This window comes from Silurus meridionalis, chromosome 15 (genome assembly GCF_014805685.1).
Source record: "Silurus meridionalis isolate SWU-2019-XX chromosome 15, ASM1480568v1, whole genome shotgun sequence".
In the NCBI taxonomy this organism is placed as follows: Eukaryota; Metazoa; Chordata; class Actinopteri; order Siluriformes; family Siluridae; genus Silurus; species Silurus meridionalis.
Genome location: NC_060898.1, coordinates 3,503,962 through 3,524,520, shown reverse-complemented (window position 1 = coordinate 3,524,520; position 20,559 = coordinate 3,503,962). Strand labels below are relative to the sequence as shown.

The window sequence follows — 20,559 nt, the reverse complement described above, 5'->3', positions numbered from 1 at the left end:
TCATTTTTAATCGTTTGACAGCTGCCCAAACTTCACACTTCTTAAATTCAGGCAAACTGACTTCCTGCTAATGCAACTGAGAACCATGGACACTTATGGTACTGCCATGTCCCGTGACTTGTCCTCATGTCCTACGTGTGCCTATAAATACCCTGTGCATGCAGTAACTCATTTTTCAGTGACACTCACTTAGGCACAGGCTACAAGACAGGTCAAGGTCTTATCATGGCATTAACTCGTATGCATTGGTATATATATTGATTGATGCACAGACACGCTATAAATATGCTCGCACACAGAGTTTGAGTATCATAAGGAGATAAATTTACATTTATTGCATATGGCAGACGCCCTTAAATCGCCCAGAGCGACGTACAATTATCTCATACAAACAACTGAGCAGTTGAGAGTTAAGGGCCTTGCTTAAGGCCTGGTGGGATTTTAACTCACAACCTTTTGATCAGAAGTCCAACATCTTAACCACTGAACTAATTATGCATTTTACTTAGATTCCAGGAGTTTTTTTTTATATGCTCCAGCAGGTTTAACAAGCCTGTTAAGCTCCAATCAGGTGTGTCTTCACCAGTATCCATTTATCTTCGTACCCAGTGTGTGTTGTCTTCGGCATGCACGTGGTGTCTGGGCGTGGGAAACAACGAGAAGTTAAACCTCATTCCTCAGTCAATTCTAGAAGAACAGATGCACTTGCTGGATTTGCAAATACGAATTGTTTGTAAGTACTATGAAATCAACAGGATATGAAGTTACAAGACTGAGGAACGAGAATCCTATTCCTGAGGGGTTCTTTGTTTTGATAAGAGTTGTACCAGAGCACAGCTGAATTTTTTATTCTGATTGGTCAGAAGATTCTTTTCTTTTTGTCCATGTTCTTAACTGTCCATAGAAAGAGTGAATACAAAAGCACTTCCATGAAGGACTTATTACATCAATAAAACCTAGTAATAATAAATGAATGATTGTTAGGTCACAATAAAACTAACAGCTTTAAATGCTTCTTTTAAAAATTAGTTTAATTTGAATATTTTGTGAAAGGAGTCTTGATTGTCGTATTATTGTAAAAGTAGGTTTTCTGCCACAAGAAAGACGTCTTTTTTTTAAATACATCTCGACGATATTTGCACCTTAAGACAGAAAATCAGGAACACATGTTTATAGCTGCTATAACATAAATGACACGATGAACTAACTTCCCCACAACAGTAAATGTAATTTTAGACCTATAAATGAAAATCAGGTTTTTCTGTGATTTCTAAAAGAATATAAAAAAGACAAGAAGTCCATTATATAAGCTTTGTTGCTAAAATGTTTTTTGACCAATCAGAATTAAGCCAGCAGGAACGCTGTGGTATAATCAGTGTTGATTAATAACCTGCTAAACTAGTGAAATGTTCAGTTACACCCTGGTTGAACTTTTAATTACTAAGCAGCATCGACACTTATTCAGATTGTTCATGCCGTGCAAGTGAATGTTCCTCCACCCAGAAGTTACATGAATAAATGACACAATACACTTGGACTTTGCACCCGGTTGTATAAGTCACAGATATTTTTTATTGTAGAGATTTATGGCAACACTGTGAAGCTGTTTGCTTGTTGGTATGTTGTTTTTGAGTAAAATTTTCACTGGAAGGTAACCACTTACATGAAGGTTCATACTCAAAGGTTTTCTTCTCACTGTTTGGTTTCTTTATGGACTCTAAGAGTACATTCAGTGCACTCTGTGGTGTTTGACAATTCCTGTACCTGGAAATTCTTCAACCTACATGTCAGACTGGTTCAATAAATAGGCCTTTATCAAAGCTCCAAAGTGATTCATTCTGTCTGTTCGACTTTATGCATTTCCACTGGATTAAAAAGTAAAATATATGTTTCCTAATCCTGTCAAACTCCAGTAAGTTTCCTGATTTAACCCGCCTTGTGCTATTTCAGAGGCATAGCTCCTCCCAGTCCATGCTCTGAGTCCTCCTCTTTCCCTTTCCTCTCCTCCCCTCATCTTTCAGAGCCTGGAACGTGCTGTCTCGGAGAGGAGGAACACAGTGTGAGAAGAATTTGCAGGGACACACTTAGTAACACACACACAGGCAACAAACATGGGACAGTTTATTAGCTGGTTACGAGGAACACAGGAATCTTCAGGCCTGGAGGATGTCACCATAGAAGAACAGGTCACTCTTACTGGATATACTGTGTCTAAGGTCTAAGTAGGGAGTGCAATGCATGGTGGGAAAGGGTGGGAACTGGTGGGTTTGTGGGTGTGTACTTGATCTCGGGGTCAGGACGCAGTGCACGTGTGTGGTTAAAGTGAACAGCCGAGATTTCTAATGTGTGTGTTCATGGTGGTGTTGTTGGATTTCTGTCACGCATTTACACAATCACAAATAAGGGCAGGGTGAAAGGGAGAGAGTTCAGGCACTGGGCCAGGTCTTAAAGAGGAGTAATGGAATGTGACAAGAGTACTGAGAAAACTTTCCAGATTTCTGCACACAAACTTTAATTTCTACCCGGAATTGTTGTTGTTTTGGCAACTTACTTGCTTGTTTTGCTGAGTGTGCATGTTTAATGTGAAAAAAGTGGTGTGGCAATGGAAGAGTGGAAATTCTTTTGGTTTATCAGGACAATGATCTGTGTGTCCGTGTGGAAATGCTGTCATTTACTTGAACATGATTTCTGTTTTCTTGTGTTATTCAATATTTGTACATATATTAAATAATATTAAATTAAATATCTTTGTATATATAATTTAAATCCATGCTTTGTTGTTTTTCCCTAAAACTTTCGTTATTGAAAGAGAAATAAATGCCATTATTTTATTTATTTCATATCTGGCAATGATTCAGTAAAATAAGATAAAATAATTAAAAAAATGATTAAAGAAATCAAAAAGTATATGAGGGCCTTTTTTTTCGTTAAAGAAGAAAGGTCATTTTTAACATATTTCTAGTGACAACATCTTTTCTAGAGAAAAAAGAACAATCCTCATTATTCCACCTCAAGGCATAGAAAATATGTTGCAGAAGGAAATGAAAAAAGAAATGAAAACAGATCTGCTTTGTATTTGACCTCATATCATATTCAGGAGCACCTGGGACTCAGCTTTGGATATATCTCTTGATCCATTTTTATTATTTCAGTTTAGGAAAATGACCTGCGAATAGTTTCCATTTCCCCTTTCTTTTTTATTTTATTTTTTGTTTCTTTACAAAAAAATAGTCTACAGCTGAATATCTCAAAATATGACCCATGCTTCGTCTCTGAATTTATTAACTTATATCTATTTTTCTGTCTGGGTCTCTGGGATGTGTGTGTTCAGTTGCATTGAGGTGTGTTAGTAGTCATAAGGTTGGACATTACCCATAATTCAGACTGATATCTGCACTCAGGCATCAGGCAAAATTACAAAAATGGATTTCTAATATCCAGCTCACGTGTTATGTTAGATGTTTGTACAGAAAAGGACCAGGCTCCTATGATCTTTATTCTTCTATATGAACTTTATGAGAGTCAACGCCTTGCTGTCTTTTGATTCTTCTAACCTTGAAAACACCATATCAGGATACTGTAAGTGACAGTGATTGGCCCAACCTAGAAGTTAACATGGCCTCAGAGTAATTAAAAAAATAGAATGAATATCTGTATACCTTCATCACATAATCATTCAGACAGGAGCATAAAGCAGGTAACAGACCTTGAAATAATTCAAACCTGTATGATCAGTGATTAGATCAGGATCCAACCTGTGTTTTCCTTCAGGTTTGTCTCCAAACACATTACATCATCCATGTAACTGTTAAAACAAGAGCCTCAAAAACGTTCTTTATTTTATTTATTTTCAAATCGTAAATCTTAAAAAACTGTAGTTCTTCTGTAGAAGTCTGACTCATTAGACATGTTTAGGGACTGAGTGGAGGATGCTGGATGAAGTAACTTGTCCAGTTTACAATTATAATTTCTCAGTATTGCCATTTTTGTTCTGTTTAGTTTTCTATAGACAGAAGCGCACATTAGTTGGCATTCATTATTGTACAGACATAAATGAGTAAATAAAACAAAAACAAATTTTGTTGAGAGTGAGAATCAACTCAAGAATGCAGTATCTTGATTCAAATCAGGAACAGCGTTTCAAGCTACACGTGTAAAATGTATTCTCTAAGATGCTAAAGATTGTAGTCAACCAAGCTGTAGTACATTAATAGGGATTCACTGATGAATGGATATTTTTGTGCACATAAAATCAAAAGGAGTACATGTTTTTGTTACTCTTCATCTCCAATACTAATATTCAAATTCGTAATATGACCTACTAAATATGTCTCAATCAGGGGCTCTTTTTTTTCTTCCAATTGTTAAAATTAAAGACTTTAAACTTGTACATGATGCACATAGTCATAGTCATGCACTTGGGCTACTGAGGCTAAATCTTTAAAATGTTAGCTAATTGATTTAGATTAATTTTGTTCGCAATAGCTGCGTTTGTGTATTGTGAATGCTTGCAGCATGGAGCTGTTTTTTGTTTCAGTTGTAAAAACCTGTACAGTGGTGAGAAAAGTATTAATTGTTTTCACTGTATCTGGGCCACTTGTTGTCAATGGCCAATAATCAACATACTGTGTTAGAACTGTTGCATTATAAAATTTGTTAACCTTTTGGTGTGGGAATGAAAGAACCATATTGGAATTGGGCAAGCTTTCAACCTTGCCATGTATTTTATATTGGCAAAAGTTTAGAGAAAGTTCTAGGGCCTTTGTTTTGGCAAAAGGAGATCCGAATCAATATGTCACCATATGAATACACTTCGATTAGATTCTGTTTCCGTCTGTTTAAATTGTTTCTATCAGATTTTCAGAAAATAAAGTGCTTGTAGGTGATTTGGCAACTTTAAATTGACCCTAGATGCTAATGAATGTTAGTGTGTGAGTGTGTGTGAAAGGTGATCTGTGATGGACTGACATTCCATCCAGGGTGTATTCCTATCTCACACCCCGTGTTCTGGGGATCCGTTATGACCCGGACCAGAATAAAGTGCGTATTTAAACCGATCGACCGAACGAGTTAAAATAGGTTTGCGTCAGTAAAACATGTTGCCACATGAGTTTGGTAAATACTGCACAACACTGATATTTACTTTTTGTGCTCCAGCTCTTAAAGAGACAAGTTAATATAAAAATATAACAAAACTATTAGTGGAATGAAAGAAGCAGTCATTATAGTTTTATGGGATTGGTTTGTTTTGTATGTGTTTGTGTTCTCTAGCTTCAGCTTCCATCTGAGATGTCAGATCTCTCAGCTCAGTGCCTCTTAGCTCACTCCTGAACATCGCACAAATACAAAACACATTCCTCGGCTCTGCTGGAGCACAATTGGCTCGCACCCAGTGATTTCAGTCTCTATGGAACCCGTCAAATACATTAGCATCAAGATCATCATCACTGATAATGATTTTGATTGAATCGGTGATGGTTCAGGCTTGGGATTTGTTTTGAAGGTGGATATAAAAATATAAGATAAAACATAAGATGATCACCAAGACATAAGATGAAACATCAAGATCATCAACACTGAAAATGATTTTAATTGAATCGGGTGATGGTTCAGGGTCATGGTTCAGGTTAGGGATTTGTTTTGGGATTTGTTTTGAAGGTGGATATAAAAATATAAGATAAAACAAAAGATGACTTTATTTACCTTGTAAAAGATTCTGCATTAGTAAGGTGAAGGTGTAATTTGTAAAATCACATTTATCTTGGATCATATTTATTTACACAGTATTCATAAAAAGGAATATTTCTTGAATTCTGAGTCATGTTGTGCAGCTGCCTCAGTCAGTAAGTCATTTTTAACTTATGCCAGAAACTATGTGTATGTGGTTCAGACCTCCAGGGTTGCCAGATTTGTTACTGAGTAAAACTCTAATATTTTGGCATCATATCTCTTCTTGAATATCAATTGTAACTCTCTAAAAAAAATCAGCTCAACGTTGGGTTCATTAATCAATATGGGTCTATAGCATGTGATCCAGCTCATTTAGGTGCCATAAGATACTTAGAAATCAAGGTCAATTTATTACTCAAAGTCAAGTCAAAATGAACTTTACTGCCATTCAACCGGCATGAGGCTGCAAAGCAGAACAAAACTTTCACCAAACTCTCCAATGTGAAGTTGCAGCATAAAAATCAACAGCAAACTAGACAGTAATGAAAATGATAATAATGAAAGATGATAAATATTGCATGTCAGATCACAAATACAAAGGCTTATTGCACGATAAATGTTAACATTATTTGGTTGGCATGAATGTAAAAGGACTGTGAGAAATATAAAGTACCCAAGTGATGAGAGTTAAATAAATAGCACATGACCAGTCTGATTATTGCACAAGAACAAGACTGAAAATAGTGTAATAGTCGCGACAGGTCAGTGGGTTTTCTGTACTGTCAAAGTGATCTGAGTAGCCTGATGTCATATGGGAAATAGCTTTTGCAGAGTCTGGTTGTCATGCACTGCATATTACAGACATGAATTAAACAATATTTAACTTATTAATATTAAGCATAAAAAACATTCGTCTAATTTAGGAAGATTAAATCATTAAAAAGTGTTTTTTGTTGATTATTTAAGGTGTTTGTATAATATAATGATCTTTTACTGTTTCCAGAGTGCTCTAGACAATTCATTATTAACCTTAAATAAGTCTTTAAATAAAATTTTAATAATCTTATATATAAAACAAGACCATGATAATATAATATAATATAATATAATATAATATAATATAATATAATATAATATAATATAATATAATATAATATAATATAATATAATATACATGGTCACATGTCTCATTTGTGTTAGAATTCTGATTTACTAAAACAAAAGGAAATCTTCAGTATGTTCAAATGTTTTAATATGTTCCTCTAGTGTGTATTTACTGTGTATTTCTATTCCTCCTCAGTCCGGTCACATTAGATAGATCAGTATTGAGTAACTGCAGGGGCTATTTATGACCTGTTACATGGCCTGAAAATATCTGCTTGCATTTACACAAACACCGTTTTATTGTGCATCCCATATTTTTGGCAGGAAATGTACTCACACTGGCTCCTGGACAGAGATGATGAATGCACAACAGGTCCCTAGTGCTAAATATACCCAGTTACTAAACTATTGTACAATCAGCACACAGAGTTATCAGGCAAAACCAAATCACTTTATCAAATTCCTGCTACGAAATAACAAAAGCAAAATTGTATAACTGTAAATTCAGACAGTAATGGATAACAGGGTTCCAATTTGATTTGTATGTTTAATAAGACTGTTAATTGTGGTGATGCATAGGAATTCTGGTACTAAGTTTGACATCATATTACTAAGTTAGAAGTGGGGTGGTGGAGTTTTTTATTCAATATGGCACTAAAACACAATGACGCAGTTGTTTTGAGGTAATGTGCAGTTTCTAGTCCCTGGTTAGCGATCTACAAGATGATGAGCGATGATGATATTTACGGTACTAAGTTGAAAGTTGAAGCCGAATGGATTAAAATTAAAAAGTATTATTGTGTCACTCTGTTTAGGTAGATATAAAACAAAAGCACCAGGTCATCAACAGGTTGTAGGAATGTATGGTGTATGTATGGTGTATTTTGGCAAACCATCATTGTTAATAGGACTGAACTTAAACTTAACTAGAATATTAAAGTACTTGATTTGTCACATATTGAGATCTCAAAATCTCATGTTGGATTGAGATATTTAAGACGAGAATTAATTCTTCCAGTACTGAACGTATCCATAGTTTAGGTTCGAGGTAGAAAATTGAAAATAGACCAATGTGAATCAATAATGTTTTAAATGTTTAAACATTTTAACTAAAAAATTTGATGTAGGTGCAATTTAAGCTCAGTATTTCCTTACTATTAGTCATACTTTGGCCTTGTTTTCATTACCGTATTTGTGTTTAGTCTTGTTTTTCTCTTTTTGTTATGTCTGTTGCACTAATTAGTGTTTTTTTTTTTTTTTCACGCATTCAATTCACACACTTACAGTTTTCACGACCCTCAAAACAGGGGGGTGGTGGTGGTGGGACTAAAGGGGGAAAAAAGTAGAAGCAGACACATGCTTTGCCATAAAGTAATTCAAATAACACATTCACAGTGTTCTCTTGTATCTATCTAACCAAAAACTGAAACGATGAGACCCACCAGGAAAACATACTAATATTTTATTAGTCTGATATCTGTGTCTGGCTGCACTGATGAAATGCCTGAGAAACAAAGCAAGCATTCTCTCTTCGCTTCTCTTAATGCATGCTGGAGTCATCATCCCATTTCTGATTGGTTCTACTGTGTAAATAGGAGGAGGCCTGAAAACTTGCTTGTCAAAAATAAGGGTTGGCATGGGTTGGCATGGGTTGCCAAGTAAATGGTTTTCACTCCATTTGCACCTAAGCTCTCCTGGAGCATTCCCTATATGTGAAACCCCCTTAAGACCTTTGCTTCTTGCCCTACAGGAGTAAAGGGACATTTACCAGGTATATCAGGGAAATCGGTGGTATGTGTTATCACAAAGTTTAATGGTGGTATTGGTGTCTTCCATATTAGGTCAGGTTGGAAGGCTGTGATGTGAGTCTGTGGCATGTCGAGTCTGCATTCCAGTTTGTTTGCATAACAAGCAGAGTTATGCCTCCTTGTTTTGGTGCTAAACTTGAAAAGGAAGTGTATGTATTTCATTTGGAAATTTTATATCCGTCCAATATTATGTATCTGTTGCATGGACAATGAATTACCACAGTGAATCCCATGAAAAATCTGTTTTTGTAATTATTAGGATTTAACACTGGGATGTTTTAATCTAGCATATGTGCCAGGGAACTTGTATATTTTTAATAAGCGTATCACAAGAGTCATGTAGCTCAGTGCTATCAAAATAATGCAGTAATGTAGTAAGAAGTGATACAGCAGCATTTCATTACATGTAAGCATGCAGTGTTATTACAAATATATAGAGTATAGACCTAATATAGGAATAGATAGCAGTAGTGTTTCATCATTATACTTTATAATAATATATACAATTTCTAGCTGAATAATATGACATACATATACAAAATATGTACCAATTAAAAAAAAGATAATTAAGAATTATTCATAAATATGTTATCAGATGTGCTAGCAACTTTTCTATCTGTTCTAAATGTAGCTTAAATTAATACTTTTCAAGTTTTCAATACTCACTATGGACATGGATAAATATGGATGCTTTTATGCAAATGTATGTTTATTATTAACAAAACCAAACTCAACATAGAGCAAGATGACAAAATATTCTTGTTAATGTTTTAAAGTAATTATGGTGTTTTAAATTATGATCAGGCACCAAAAGGAACTTTTGCCATGTTTCCACACGGACGGTTTTAATTGCCGGATTTGTGTCATGGAGGATTTTGGTGATTGATTTGAGACTTGGTGCAGCAGTAAAACAAATGTTAAGTTATTACAATTTTTTTTTAAATCTTATTAAAGAAAGGACGTCATAAATAAATGTTTTGAGCTGACGGTTTTGATTACACGTATTTTATATTTATTTATTTATATTTTTTTATAAAAATGGTCCAACAGAAATGCGAGCTGCATGAATCGCGCGTTAATAAAATTAGCGGCTTTTTAAAAAATTGCGCCGATGTGATAATTTTTATATGCTAAAGCTTATATGTTGTAATGAGTGATTATGCAGAGTGATGATTATAAGATAATACTTTAATTATTAAACTATACAATATAGATTATACTATAATTCATAATGATATATAATATATTTAATACATATGCATAAAAAAAATAGAAAATGAATAATTATTCATATATATTGGAACAGCTATGCTAGAGATGCACAGAGGCTATATGTTATGATGTAGAGGGAAACCTCATTTCAAGTAATTAAGATGGGTTTGGTAATGTTTTATGGTGCTACAGTGTGATACAACACACAGAGATTCAAACTTGTCCTGACATTCTGTAATTAGGTGTGTAACAGACTTCACCTGGGCCCACCTTAACTTCATCATGATTAATCAGCATGCTTTTAATACTCACTTGTTTTAAAGCTTGTCTGAACAGGATACATGTAAACGCATTGTATGAATGATGTGATTTATGTTACATCATCACTGAGTCAGTGTTGCATCATTTCATTGCTGTAGACACTTTTTTTTCCTCTTTTGTTTAGAACATGCCGGTGGGTGAACTGATATTACTTTGTGAAAGTGGGGCTGGATGCACTCATAGTATCTCCACCTCAGTGGTGTTTGTAAGATGGACCCTGAATGCAGAACAACCCTAACCAGAAGCATGAATGAACGAGTTAATGAAGGAACTGTTGGACATTTAGATCTTCATGACTGCAATATATTTGCTTGCACATGCAGGTTCTGAAGCAAAACACTAGATGGCAGTGTTGTCGCAGAAAATGGAATGTGTTTACACACCCAGGCGTGTTTTAGTTTTAGAAACAAGGAAGGACTCAAAGTAGTGAGCTGAATCATGGTGGTAATGACAGCCTAGAGTTTGTCTTGTATAAGAGCTGGCACACTTTCCTCAGCCTTGTTTCGGCTTGTTTTCAAAAGCGTCGTTTGTCTCTCAGGCCTCAGAACAGATCTTGTCTTGATTAATGAGCAATCTGCAATTCTGTGCTTTATACTGTTTACTTTTCCTTGGCATTGATCTCTCTTCTCTCTCTCCCTCTCTGTGTTTCTGGGTGGAGCTGTAAGCTTGTGAGGTTGCGAGGCAGGGCCTCATTTTTTTTTTGTGATCCTAGCTCAGATTCCAAAGCAGTGACTGTAGGAGTCACACCCAGCTCAGCAGATCTCAGACAACGCCTGTGGCCTTTGTCATATCGAGCTCTTCATCTTCACGCAAAACATCAGATGTCTCTTATCATCTAGAAAAGCTTGTCGAACCTGTGCTTTTTGACCATTACTAGCCCATTAAACCGATCTGCTTATTTTTCTTGGCGTCCTGTCAGAGAAGGCCGTCGTGCCCACCTCTCAGCCAATGAGAGAGCTTTCTAGCACAGCATCATCATTAAAGAAGGAGGGCTCTCCTAGGAGGAGTTTGGGAGTCATTTTTATACTGGGAGGGGCGTGTTCCTGATGTTTTTTTATGTGTGTATGTGTGTATGTGTGATTGTGAGTGTATGTGTGAAGTATATACTTTAAGCTGTCATACCATACAGGATATCTTGATTCTTTGGAGTTTGTAAAGACACACAGGAAGGACGTGTTTCTAAACGCAGGAGCCAGATGGTACGTATTGAGAGCACTGGGTGTTCTGTGGTTTCCTGCTGTTGAACCTGATTTTTCTGTGCCTGCAATACTGCCAGCATGGACTGCAGTTCATGGAAAATGTGATGGGTGCAATTTATGACTTTTGCCGTAGCTGGCCAGTGCTTGGTTTTTTTTCTCTTCATGAATCATGTGGAGCAGATGGAAAAAAGACGCAGATGAAAGTTTGATTATTATTCCAAAAACTTTCTTTTTATTATGCAAAGTATTGATTTTATAGACTACGAATGTGTAAAACGATCTTTTTTGTTGCAGGGCAGGTTCCTGTGTGCCGTGATCGATGTGCATTCAAAACCAGCCCTTAAACATTACATAATTTGTCCAGCAGGCCTTGGATTGCTGTTTGTTTTAGTTATTGATTTGAAACCTCTTATTTGCTTGTCAGAAGTATTTCCTGAAAGTGTCGCAGTGTAGCATCACACAATGAAAAGCGTAGCCTGTTTACATGACTCAGTCTTGTATCTGAGGACAATCTGAATCCTGGTAGTCGTAGCATAACTCTGGTCAAGCTGGAATTTTAGCTCCAGCACTAATGGCATGCACCTGGTCTGGCATATTAAACATCTCGGCTGATGATCAACCTGGAAAACAAGTAAACTTTGAACGAATGAATATTCTTCACATATCTTTATATGTGAAGCCTTATTAGGTGACCAGGGATGGGGATTGTAAGAGGACATAACTGGTAGATGTTGAGACACACACACACACACACACACACACACACAAACCAGCAAGATTACACGCTTTGCACAAGAGCCTCTGTAGGCTTATGGAATTGCAGGTATCTTGCTAGTAAGAACCTGTGCAACTACCTGAGGTGCAGTAAAACTAAAGCATTTGAGTTTATGATCGTTTATGTTCAGTCCCAACTCGAACGAAACTCCATGTCTGCTGGTTGTAGCCGTCTTTAGACACATGATGTGTGCAGGCAAAAAGTAAGAAAGCTTATTAAACTACTTAAATTTAGTTTTTCTGCCTATAATATATATTAAGTCCAATTCTAGTTTCTCTTACCTGTACAGATCATTTGATGGTCTTTTTTTTTCCGGTCTGCCGCACATACATGAACCACTTTAAAACCAGTGACATATCATGTTATATTATAAACAATATGGTCACATAAGGATTTTCGAATGCAGTACCACTCAGTAAGTCTCAGAAAGCCTGCATGTTTTTATTTAGATGTTTGCTTCTCGCTCTGTTTACTTTCCATAGATTGTGTGTACTTGGTTGCGTGGTGCTGTGGTCATGTATTAGTCATCACTTCCTTTGAACAAAAAAAAGGGCAGTCCAACTGATGTCACTCCCACTGTTCTTGTTGCAAGCCTAACCTGCACAGAGTATGCTGTATACATACTGAAAAAAAGCGGACCTGTTAGTACCTGTGATGGGATGAGCCCAAGGTAATATTTGCATACTAGCATTCTGAAGCCAATGTAAGCTGGGTGTGCCTGAATCATGCTGGTAAACCACTAGGCATGCATGCTTCACATTGGGCTGTGGCCATACTGGAACCAGTTTGTCCTATTATAAAGGGGCAAACGGGTTCCCATTATAGACAATCCAAACATAATTGATAATTATGGATTAATGGATCGTCTAGCAAAGTGAAAGGCAGTACATTATATTAATCGTGTCACAATTGTTTATGAACTTTCCCCACATATTAATTTTGGCCAGACATTACAGTCATTAGGACATCGAGGCTAAAGAGGAGCTGCTTTTAACCCGGCTCTTCTTATCAGCTTCTATTTTCACCCCTTGTGCTATGGTTTCAGGGATCTGTGCGCACGATTTGGTAAGCAGCTGTGCCCCACCAGAGCATTCCTGTTGACTGACATGGCACGAAGCAAAAAAGAAAAAATGCTGTCGTCTCTTCAGCAAGTTTGGTTTTAGAGGATTGATAGGAGAGCATGTTGTTTACAGAGATACTAAGGCATTTGGGGACAGTGTGTGAGCACAGATTTGGAGGTCTGAGTCATAAGACTGTGTTTAGGGGGATGTGGGTTGGATTCAGACTGCAGCACAGGGATCAGTGGAGGTTTAAAGGCATACACACATTCTGCAGAATCCTGGTTTAACCTTTGAATGTTTCATCCTCTGATTTATTCCTTCATTGCGTCCTAATCAACCGGTTCTTTTTTTCCTAATCATTTATTAACTTTTTTTGAATAATTTTATCTTTGGTGAACATTTCAGGTCATTCCTTTTTTCTAGCTGGGGGTTTACACCTGTAAAAAAAAAATCTGATTATTTCTAATGTAAAATTTAATAATAAATTAGGTTTTTTTTATTTATTTGAGTTTAAATCATCCCAAACTTTACCGGATTCGAGTTTAATTTCCAGACATGTTTTATTGTTCTGATTAGCTCTTTCCCTTGGTTCATTCATGTGAATCATGTCTCAGGAATACCTCACCTGCTGTATTCTCTCCACTTTCATTCTCTCACATTGTTGCATGACATCAGCTTTTACCTGCCCTCTATTATTTATCCGGTTTGCTTTGTAATTGAGCGAATGATGCCATAATGCAGGTGTTAGGTGTTGCTAATGGAGATATCTGGGAGGCTCTTTAAACCTGCGCCCTACAATAAAACCTGTCCAAAGTTTGCACTGACTCAAATGAAGCTCTCTGTATAGCTGTACCCACCTTGCATAGCTTTTCTGTGAGTGTGTGCCTTTATTTTAATTGTCATTGTGTTGTTGTGGTGCGGGTTTGGCGTTCCATCCTGAATATTTGCATGTCCACCCTGTTGACAATGTTGATGTGCACTGAAAATCTGTTTGTAATACGTATTAAGGATAAACCCGGTCACACAGACTATCCATAAGAGATTCATTTTGGTAGAGAAATAGGGGGTTGATGTTCAACAATTACGTTAGGTCTTTAATTTAAATCCAAACAAATCATGCTTCTATAAGTGAGTCCTCCTCACAAGTTTGTGGAAGTAACCCAAAAGCGATAGATTAGATCCGCTGTATGTTTGTTTAGTCAAGAGAAAATGGAGTCGATTTAGGAAGTCGTTCGTGTTCGCTTCCTCTGCATGATGCTGCATATTAACTGACTGTGGCAGCGGAGGCGTGGCCGAGCGGCGAAGATCCCATCGTTGGTTCGTCCTGCGTTCCTTCCCGGGTTTTGGCACCACTGTGGGAGAGCTGACGGTTTAGGGGAAGGAAAGCCACTCAGGACAGGACCAGTTCCGAACAAATCGGTTTATTTAAGCGATCAGTGCTTTATTCACACTCTCGCAGGCACACACTCTCGCTCCTCTTCATGCGCTCCCCCTGATCACTGCAAGAGAGAGAACATTCATTAGTTAAGATCTCCCTCAGGTGTGTCATTCCTATGCCTTTCTGCTCCCGGCCTCACCCTCTATTCACAAACCTGTACAACAAAACTTGTACAACATTTGGTTGCTTAGGATGTTAAGGCATTGGTAGGGGAGGTGGTTGCTTAGTGGCTGAGCCATTAGAGTTTGGATCGAAAGGTCATAAGTTTAAATTCCAGCCATACCAAACCAAATTCCTGGGCCCCTAAACAAGGCCCTAAACCCCATAGCTGCTCAGTTGTAAGAACTATATAAATTTAAGTCTCTCTGGATAAATGCCATAAAATAAAACATACTGTATTGATGAACAAAACCATGATTTTTTAAAATACGTATCAAAAAAAATAAGAAAAAATAGCCAATGCTTACAACAATCACTGGTAAAATATTTTCTCATTGGCGAGGAAATAATCAACATTTAGACATTTATGACTTTTTTTTCGACACATTTCTGTCTTATCGGCTGAAAAGGACTCAACACAACTGAGCCTGGAAAGAGTGATGGACTGATTTGTTAAACTCATGTTAAGGAGACACCCTGATATATTTCCTACCTAAAACATAAAAATGACAAAAAAGATAAATGTTGTTCTAAAAGACACACAAACAAAAAGCAATTTAGAAAGATTAAACTGGACATTAGACAAAACGAAAGAAGACGAAGGATATCAGGACAAAATGTTAAATGAAATTGAGACAAAATAACAGAAAAGATGAAAGAAATATATAGCAGAATGAACGGTGAACTAAGAGGAATACAGTAAAAAAAAAAAAAAAAAAAAAAGGTAGGTCAAGAAAACACTTTAAAGAGATGATCAGTAAAAGGAAAAATTAAGTAAAAACAAGAAGAATATAAAAAAATTGTCATTTGCTTTGTTTTTGTCTTTTTTTTTAATCTTCCTCCTAAAGGAAAAACACCATAGGCATTGCCGTGATGTCCATATTTCATTAAAAAAAAAAAACACTTCATCAAAGAAAAATTGCTGTTTTGGAAAATGAATCCCTGGTTCGAGGAGGCAAGGAGGTGAAGAAGGGGGTGGTCTTGTTCTCAGGGCATTAAGACTCTTATCTTTTCCAACCAGAGCAACGCTGCTTGCCTGAATAGAGATAGTCAAGTCATCTCCCGTGCAAGTATCCAAAAACGTGAACTGCAAACTTGTATTTCGTAGACATTTAGAGTATGATCGAGGCATTAACTGTGTGATTACCGCATGAATATAATGAGCCGTTTAACTGTTAGAAATCGACGCCTCATGAGTCATGCAGATTAATAACTGAATGAGGCATAATAAAGATGGCTGGCGTGCATATCCTGTGTTCATTAGTTGAATGAATTGTGCACATCTAAAAAACAAAACAAAAGGAATGTAATGTTTGCAGGTATCGAATAGCATTTAGAGAACTGGGGATTGACTAAAACTTCATTGACTAGATTTGTGTCTCAAATCAGACACATGTACTATTCTAGACATTAACATTTGAAAAGAAAAAGCCTTTCAGATAAATAATGAAGGTCTGATTTGCATCCTATTTTTAAAAAATTCTAGTAGAGTAGTCCATACTTTTGAAACTAAGGCCATAGTTTCCGAATGCATTGTTCTACACGACAACAGCAAAACACCTTTTTCATGTGCTTAACATCGCCCCGCTAATCCTAATAATCTGATTAATCCGATTAATTCCAGATGTGTAAGAGGAATGCAAATGAGAACAAATGAGAATGCAACCTTTTTGCACGGTTCAAGTATAAACCCGGGCTTGTGCACCGCTCGCATAGGTACAGCCACCTGAAATGCTTTATCAGGAAATCTATGATAAGAGGTTTGTACAACAGTTTCCTCTCTTACTCTCATGGAAGTGAATTTATCTAGGAGCTCTGGCATGAAGCAGCCATTTTTTGAAGACGTGCTGCATATGATACTGTATTTCTGTTAAAGAATTTAAAGTAATGTTTTTTAGTAAAAGTTTTCTTTTTATCGATTGCCTTCATTTAGAGTTTTTCTAGAAAGAGAAACGCTCAAATATCAGTTTTAAAATCTATTTCTAAGGTATGATTCTATCCTTTTCTCTTTTTCCTTTTGTCACTCTAGATATTATTTTCCCACTCGGACATGCGAAATCCCGTGGCTCACAGCACGGTATTGCTATTTTTTGTGGGCACACGTCAAATATTTGCATTTCTGTCTTTGTGGTCATAGAGTAACACAGATGTGAATGAACTGATTAAAAAATCTGGCTTGTGAAGTTGTGGCTAATTAAAAATAACACATTTTTCAGTCAGGTGTAAAAATATATCTTGATTTGTTTGACTACCAGTATCATCATTGGTCACTTTTCACATGAGCTCAGGTCATCTCTTTCAATTTCGTTTCTATTATATCATTGTTATCCAAAGATCATGAGATCGATCAGCTGTTCCTAGGCCTACAGACATATATCCGTATAAACAAATATGAGATTGTGATTGCTTTTCGTTTGTGTGAAGAAAATATGATGTTCTTATACACAGTGATTTTCCAATAGCTTTTCCAACAATTTCCAACCCATTAAACAGGAAGTGCCTGCTTGGTATATGATCACGCATGATAAAAGACGAGGAAGGATATCAGGACAAATGGAATTGAAATAAAACACCAAACAAGCAATGAGAGACAAAAGAAAGTTTTTAAAGGGACGATCAGTAAAAGAGGCAAAATTTAGAATATTTTTTCCATCTGCATTGTTTCTTCTTGAAAATTTCTCAAGAGAGACAAGAAGCAGTAGTATCTTTTTCTTTGTCACGTATTCAAAATGCAATAAGGTCAGAACACCGTAGATATTAGTGCGGCATCCAAGAATCATAAAAAAAATTACTGTTTTGACAATTAATCCCATAGTCTTGTTCTCAGGACACTAAGCCAAGTGGTTAAACTGTAAAAGTAGACTGCACTGTATCATTAACCTTCTAAGTGTAATCTTTTTTGTAGGCATTACCAAAAATGCTTTACACACTAAAGTCCTTATTTCATTATAACACAGCCTGCAAGCGTGACAGAAAACCTGCTTGTGCTTTTGCTTTACAGGTTCATTAATATTCTCACTGAGCCTGTTTGTCAGTAAATTAGCAGTAAATATGAGCCTGCAGGTGGCAGCCTAAATTCTCGCTCTTACTTTCCTGACGCATGTGTTATTAAGGATGCTTTCTGACTTGCCTTAGAGCAGTATTAGGTCACACCTCAAAGGTATACACTCAACACACACACACACACACACACACACACACACTAGATGTCTTTGAGTAATCATGGCCCTATAACATTTTATTTCAAAATAGCAAGGATGTTTTTGCATAGACCATTTGAATAAATTTGGTGTGGCCAGACTGAAGTCACGAGATAATGTATCAGGACCACAAGTTTAAATCTCGTGTGTAAGATCCGACAAGAGTGTATGACTTGTGTAAACATCATCTGTAAGACATAAGGCTTCCACTTCCTTATTTGATAGAATCAGATCAACAACTAGTGCTAATGGTAAATGGTCCATGATACAACAGCAGTATGTCAGAATGCACTAATCCAATCCTGAAGTCTAAAGGTACTTTGATGAACTTTGACTTGTGGCATAGTTGTTGGAGCCAGAATGGCAGAGTTAGATTTCAAATAAAAAACAAAAACAAGCAGCAGTTCCAGATGTGGAAATGCTGCGACAAAAACCAACAAAACTCACATAACCACACTTTAGCATTTTGATGAGCAGTAAAGCAGGTCCTGATTGCGCAGCGTGCCGACCCTTGGGCGAAAAACTGCCTCAGGTTTAACTCCTGTCATTTAAGTACAGGACTCTGTAGCTACAGTGTGCACAGGCTCACTAATATTCTACTGTGCAAATAAAGTTTTTTTCATATCAGTTGCCCAGATTTAAGCACAAAACCCACAAAGTAGTAATAAAACAAATAAAAGGGCAAACAAAGATAAGTTTCAAACTCATTAGATAAGTTTTTGTAGTCACGTGTTCATAAATCCTTGGGGGGGCGGGGGAACAAAATGTGAAGGGTCTAAAATCCCCAGCATGGCTAAAGCATTGTTTCCAGTAATGGCTAAAGCCAACGCCCCAACCTGGCACTTATCTGGCATGTTTTTCCTGCGCCACGTGGCTTTTGCTCTCTTCATCCCTGGCAAACAAAGAAATGTAGATATATTGTCTCAGGAATACCAATATCTGGATATTGCACTCTATAAAGGATTGTTTATGCTGTTTAAAGAGATAAAGCAGTTTTGCATGGCTGAGATAACATCAAGCCACCATTCAGTACCATTCAAATGAAATAAATGAAGTGTGTATTCAATATCCATTATTTCTCTTTTTCTCTCCACAGTCTCAGCCTAAACAGCCCACTTCCACCCCATCCGTGCCGGCTTCCACAGTGAAACCTGCACAATATGAGGTACAGTTTTTGGATCTAATTGTCTTCCCTTTAAGTTGTACAAATTCTGTATATAGTGTGTACGAACCTACTTCCTGCTCTGTGTGGCAGACTCCACCCCTAGGCCCAGCAGCCTTCCTCTATGATCAGTATTGTTCTCTTTCCTGTTGCTGCCAATGAGTTGTTCTGTGTAGTTGAGTTATTTTAGAACCGTGTGCCTGAAGAGAGACAACATGGCCTCCTGTGCAAGCATTCGCAATCATGCCGCTTTAAATCTTGCAGAATTGCATGGATTTTTTATGAGACTGGTAATAAAATGGCAGATTTGAAAGCCATATTCTAGCAGAAATAAGCAGTTTATGACAATTCTGATAACAAACAAAAGAAAGTCAAGGCTTTATTGTCATTCCAACCATATACAATGCAGCACACAGTAAAATGAAACAACACTTCCCCAGGACCAAGGTGCAATATAAGGCAACATAAATGAACATAAAGGAACATGGAACTACACAGAAATCTAAACTAACAACACAAAGTGAACATGTGCAACATTTAGGGCAATAAAACAAAACAAAAGACAGCAACTCAAAAGAGAGTAAACATGGTAACTGTTAAACAGTAAACACATCGACACGTTAGCGCCAATCAGCAGAGTACAGAAGGTTGTGCACGTGGGTTGTCTGTATAAGAACAAAAAAATTTATTATTATAAGAAACTAGAAAGAAAACCAACAGGGTTGTTTGCTATATTTGTAGTTGCATGTTACACTTTTTGTGTTTTATCCTGTGACAGCATTTAGACATTGATTATTGAATTTATGAATAAATGAATAAAAGAATGCCTTTTTTTATTTATTTAATCTATACTAACCGACCAATCAGGTTCTGGAATTCAAAAATCGTGTGGTAAAATGTGAGATAATATCCTCTTTTCAAATTCATCTCTAATTAATTACATTCACAAAGGCAGCATTTTCCCCGTGTCTCTTCTGGGAATGTTTGGTCATTGTGCTATTGTGGCTGAGACAAATGGATGCCTCCTTGGAAATGGAAGTGCCTTCCTAATGATTCACCTGCTTTCAGTTTAAAGAGTTTCAGAGTTCTTTTCACTGTGATTTGGTTCGTCATGGTGACTTAAACCAGTACAGTGTTAATTAGGGAATATAGGGATGTTTTATAGTGACACATCTAAGCAACTTGATATAATGAAACTGCTTGAATGAGCGACAAAAAGACTTCCTTATTCTAAAAAAATCGCCAGTTTCAAAGATTCATTAGACTCCAACTCACATTATTTTTTTTTTCAGTAGAGAAATAGTTGTAATTTTTCCGCACAGGCTACAAAGCTTACATGTAGTGTAATTACACCCAAAATATTTTCCAGAAATATCAGGTTCAAGCCTTACTGGTTCTCAAATGAGGACTCACTGACCTGCTGGTGTGGTTAAGGGTAACCCCTGTAAGG

The 20,559-nt window shown here is 36.7% G+C and overlaps 1 protein-coding gene across 17 annotated transcripts in view; it reads left to right on the top strand.

Moving 5' to 3' along the window:
• Window positions 1-20,559, top strand: part of cast (calpastatin) — a 49,002-nt gene that overhangs the window by 7,033 nt on the left and 21,410 nt on the right. For 6 of the 17 annotated variants that reach the window (XM_046867036.1, XM_046867044.1, XM_046867050.1 and 3 more), the window contains exon 2: window positions 19,044-19,112. In XM_046867036.1, the coding sequence (XP_046722992.1) occupies window positions 19,044-19,112 (69 nt within the window). Of the gene's footprint in view, window positions 1-2,016; window positions 2,187-11,158; window positions 11,315-19,043; window positions 19,113-20,559 lie in introns of those variants that run through there. The other 11 variants (XM_046867043.1, XM_046867041.1, XM_046867040.1 and 8 more) reach the window with 4 other exon arrangements.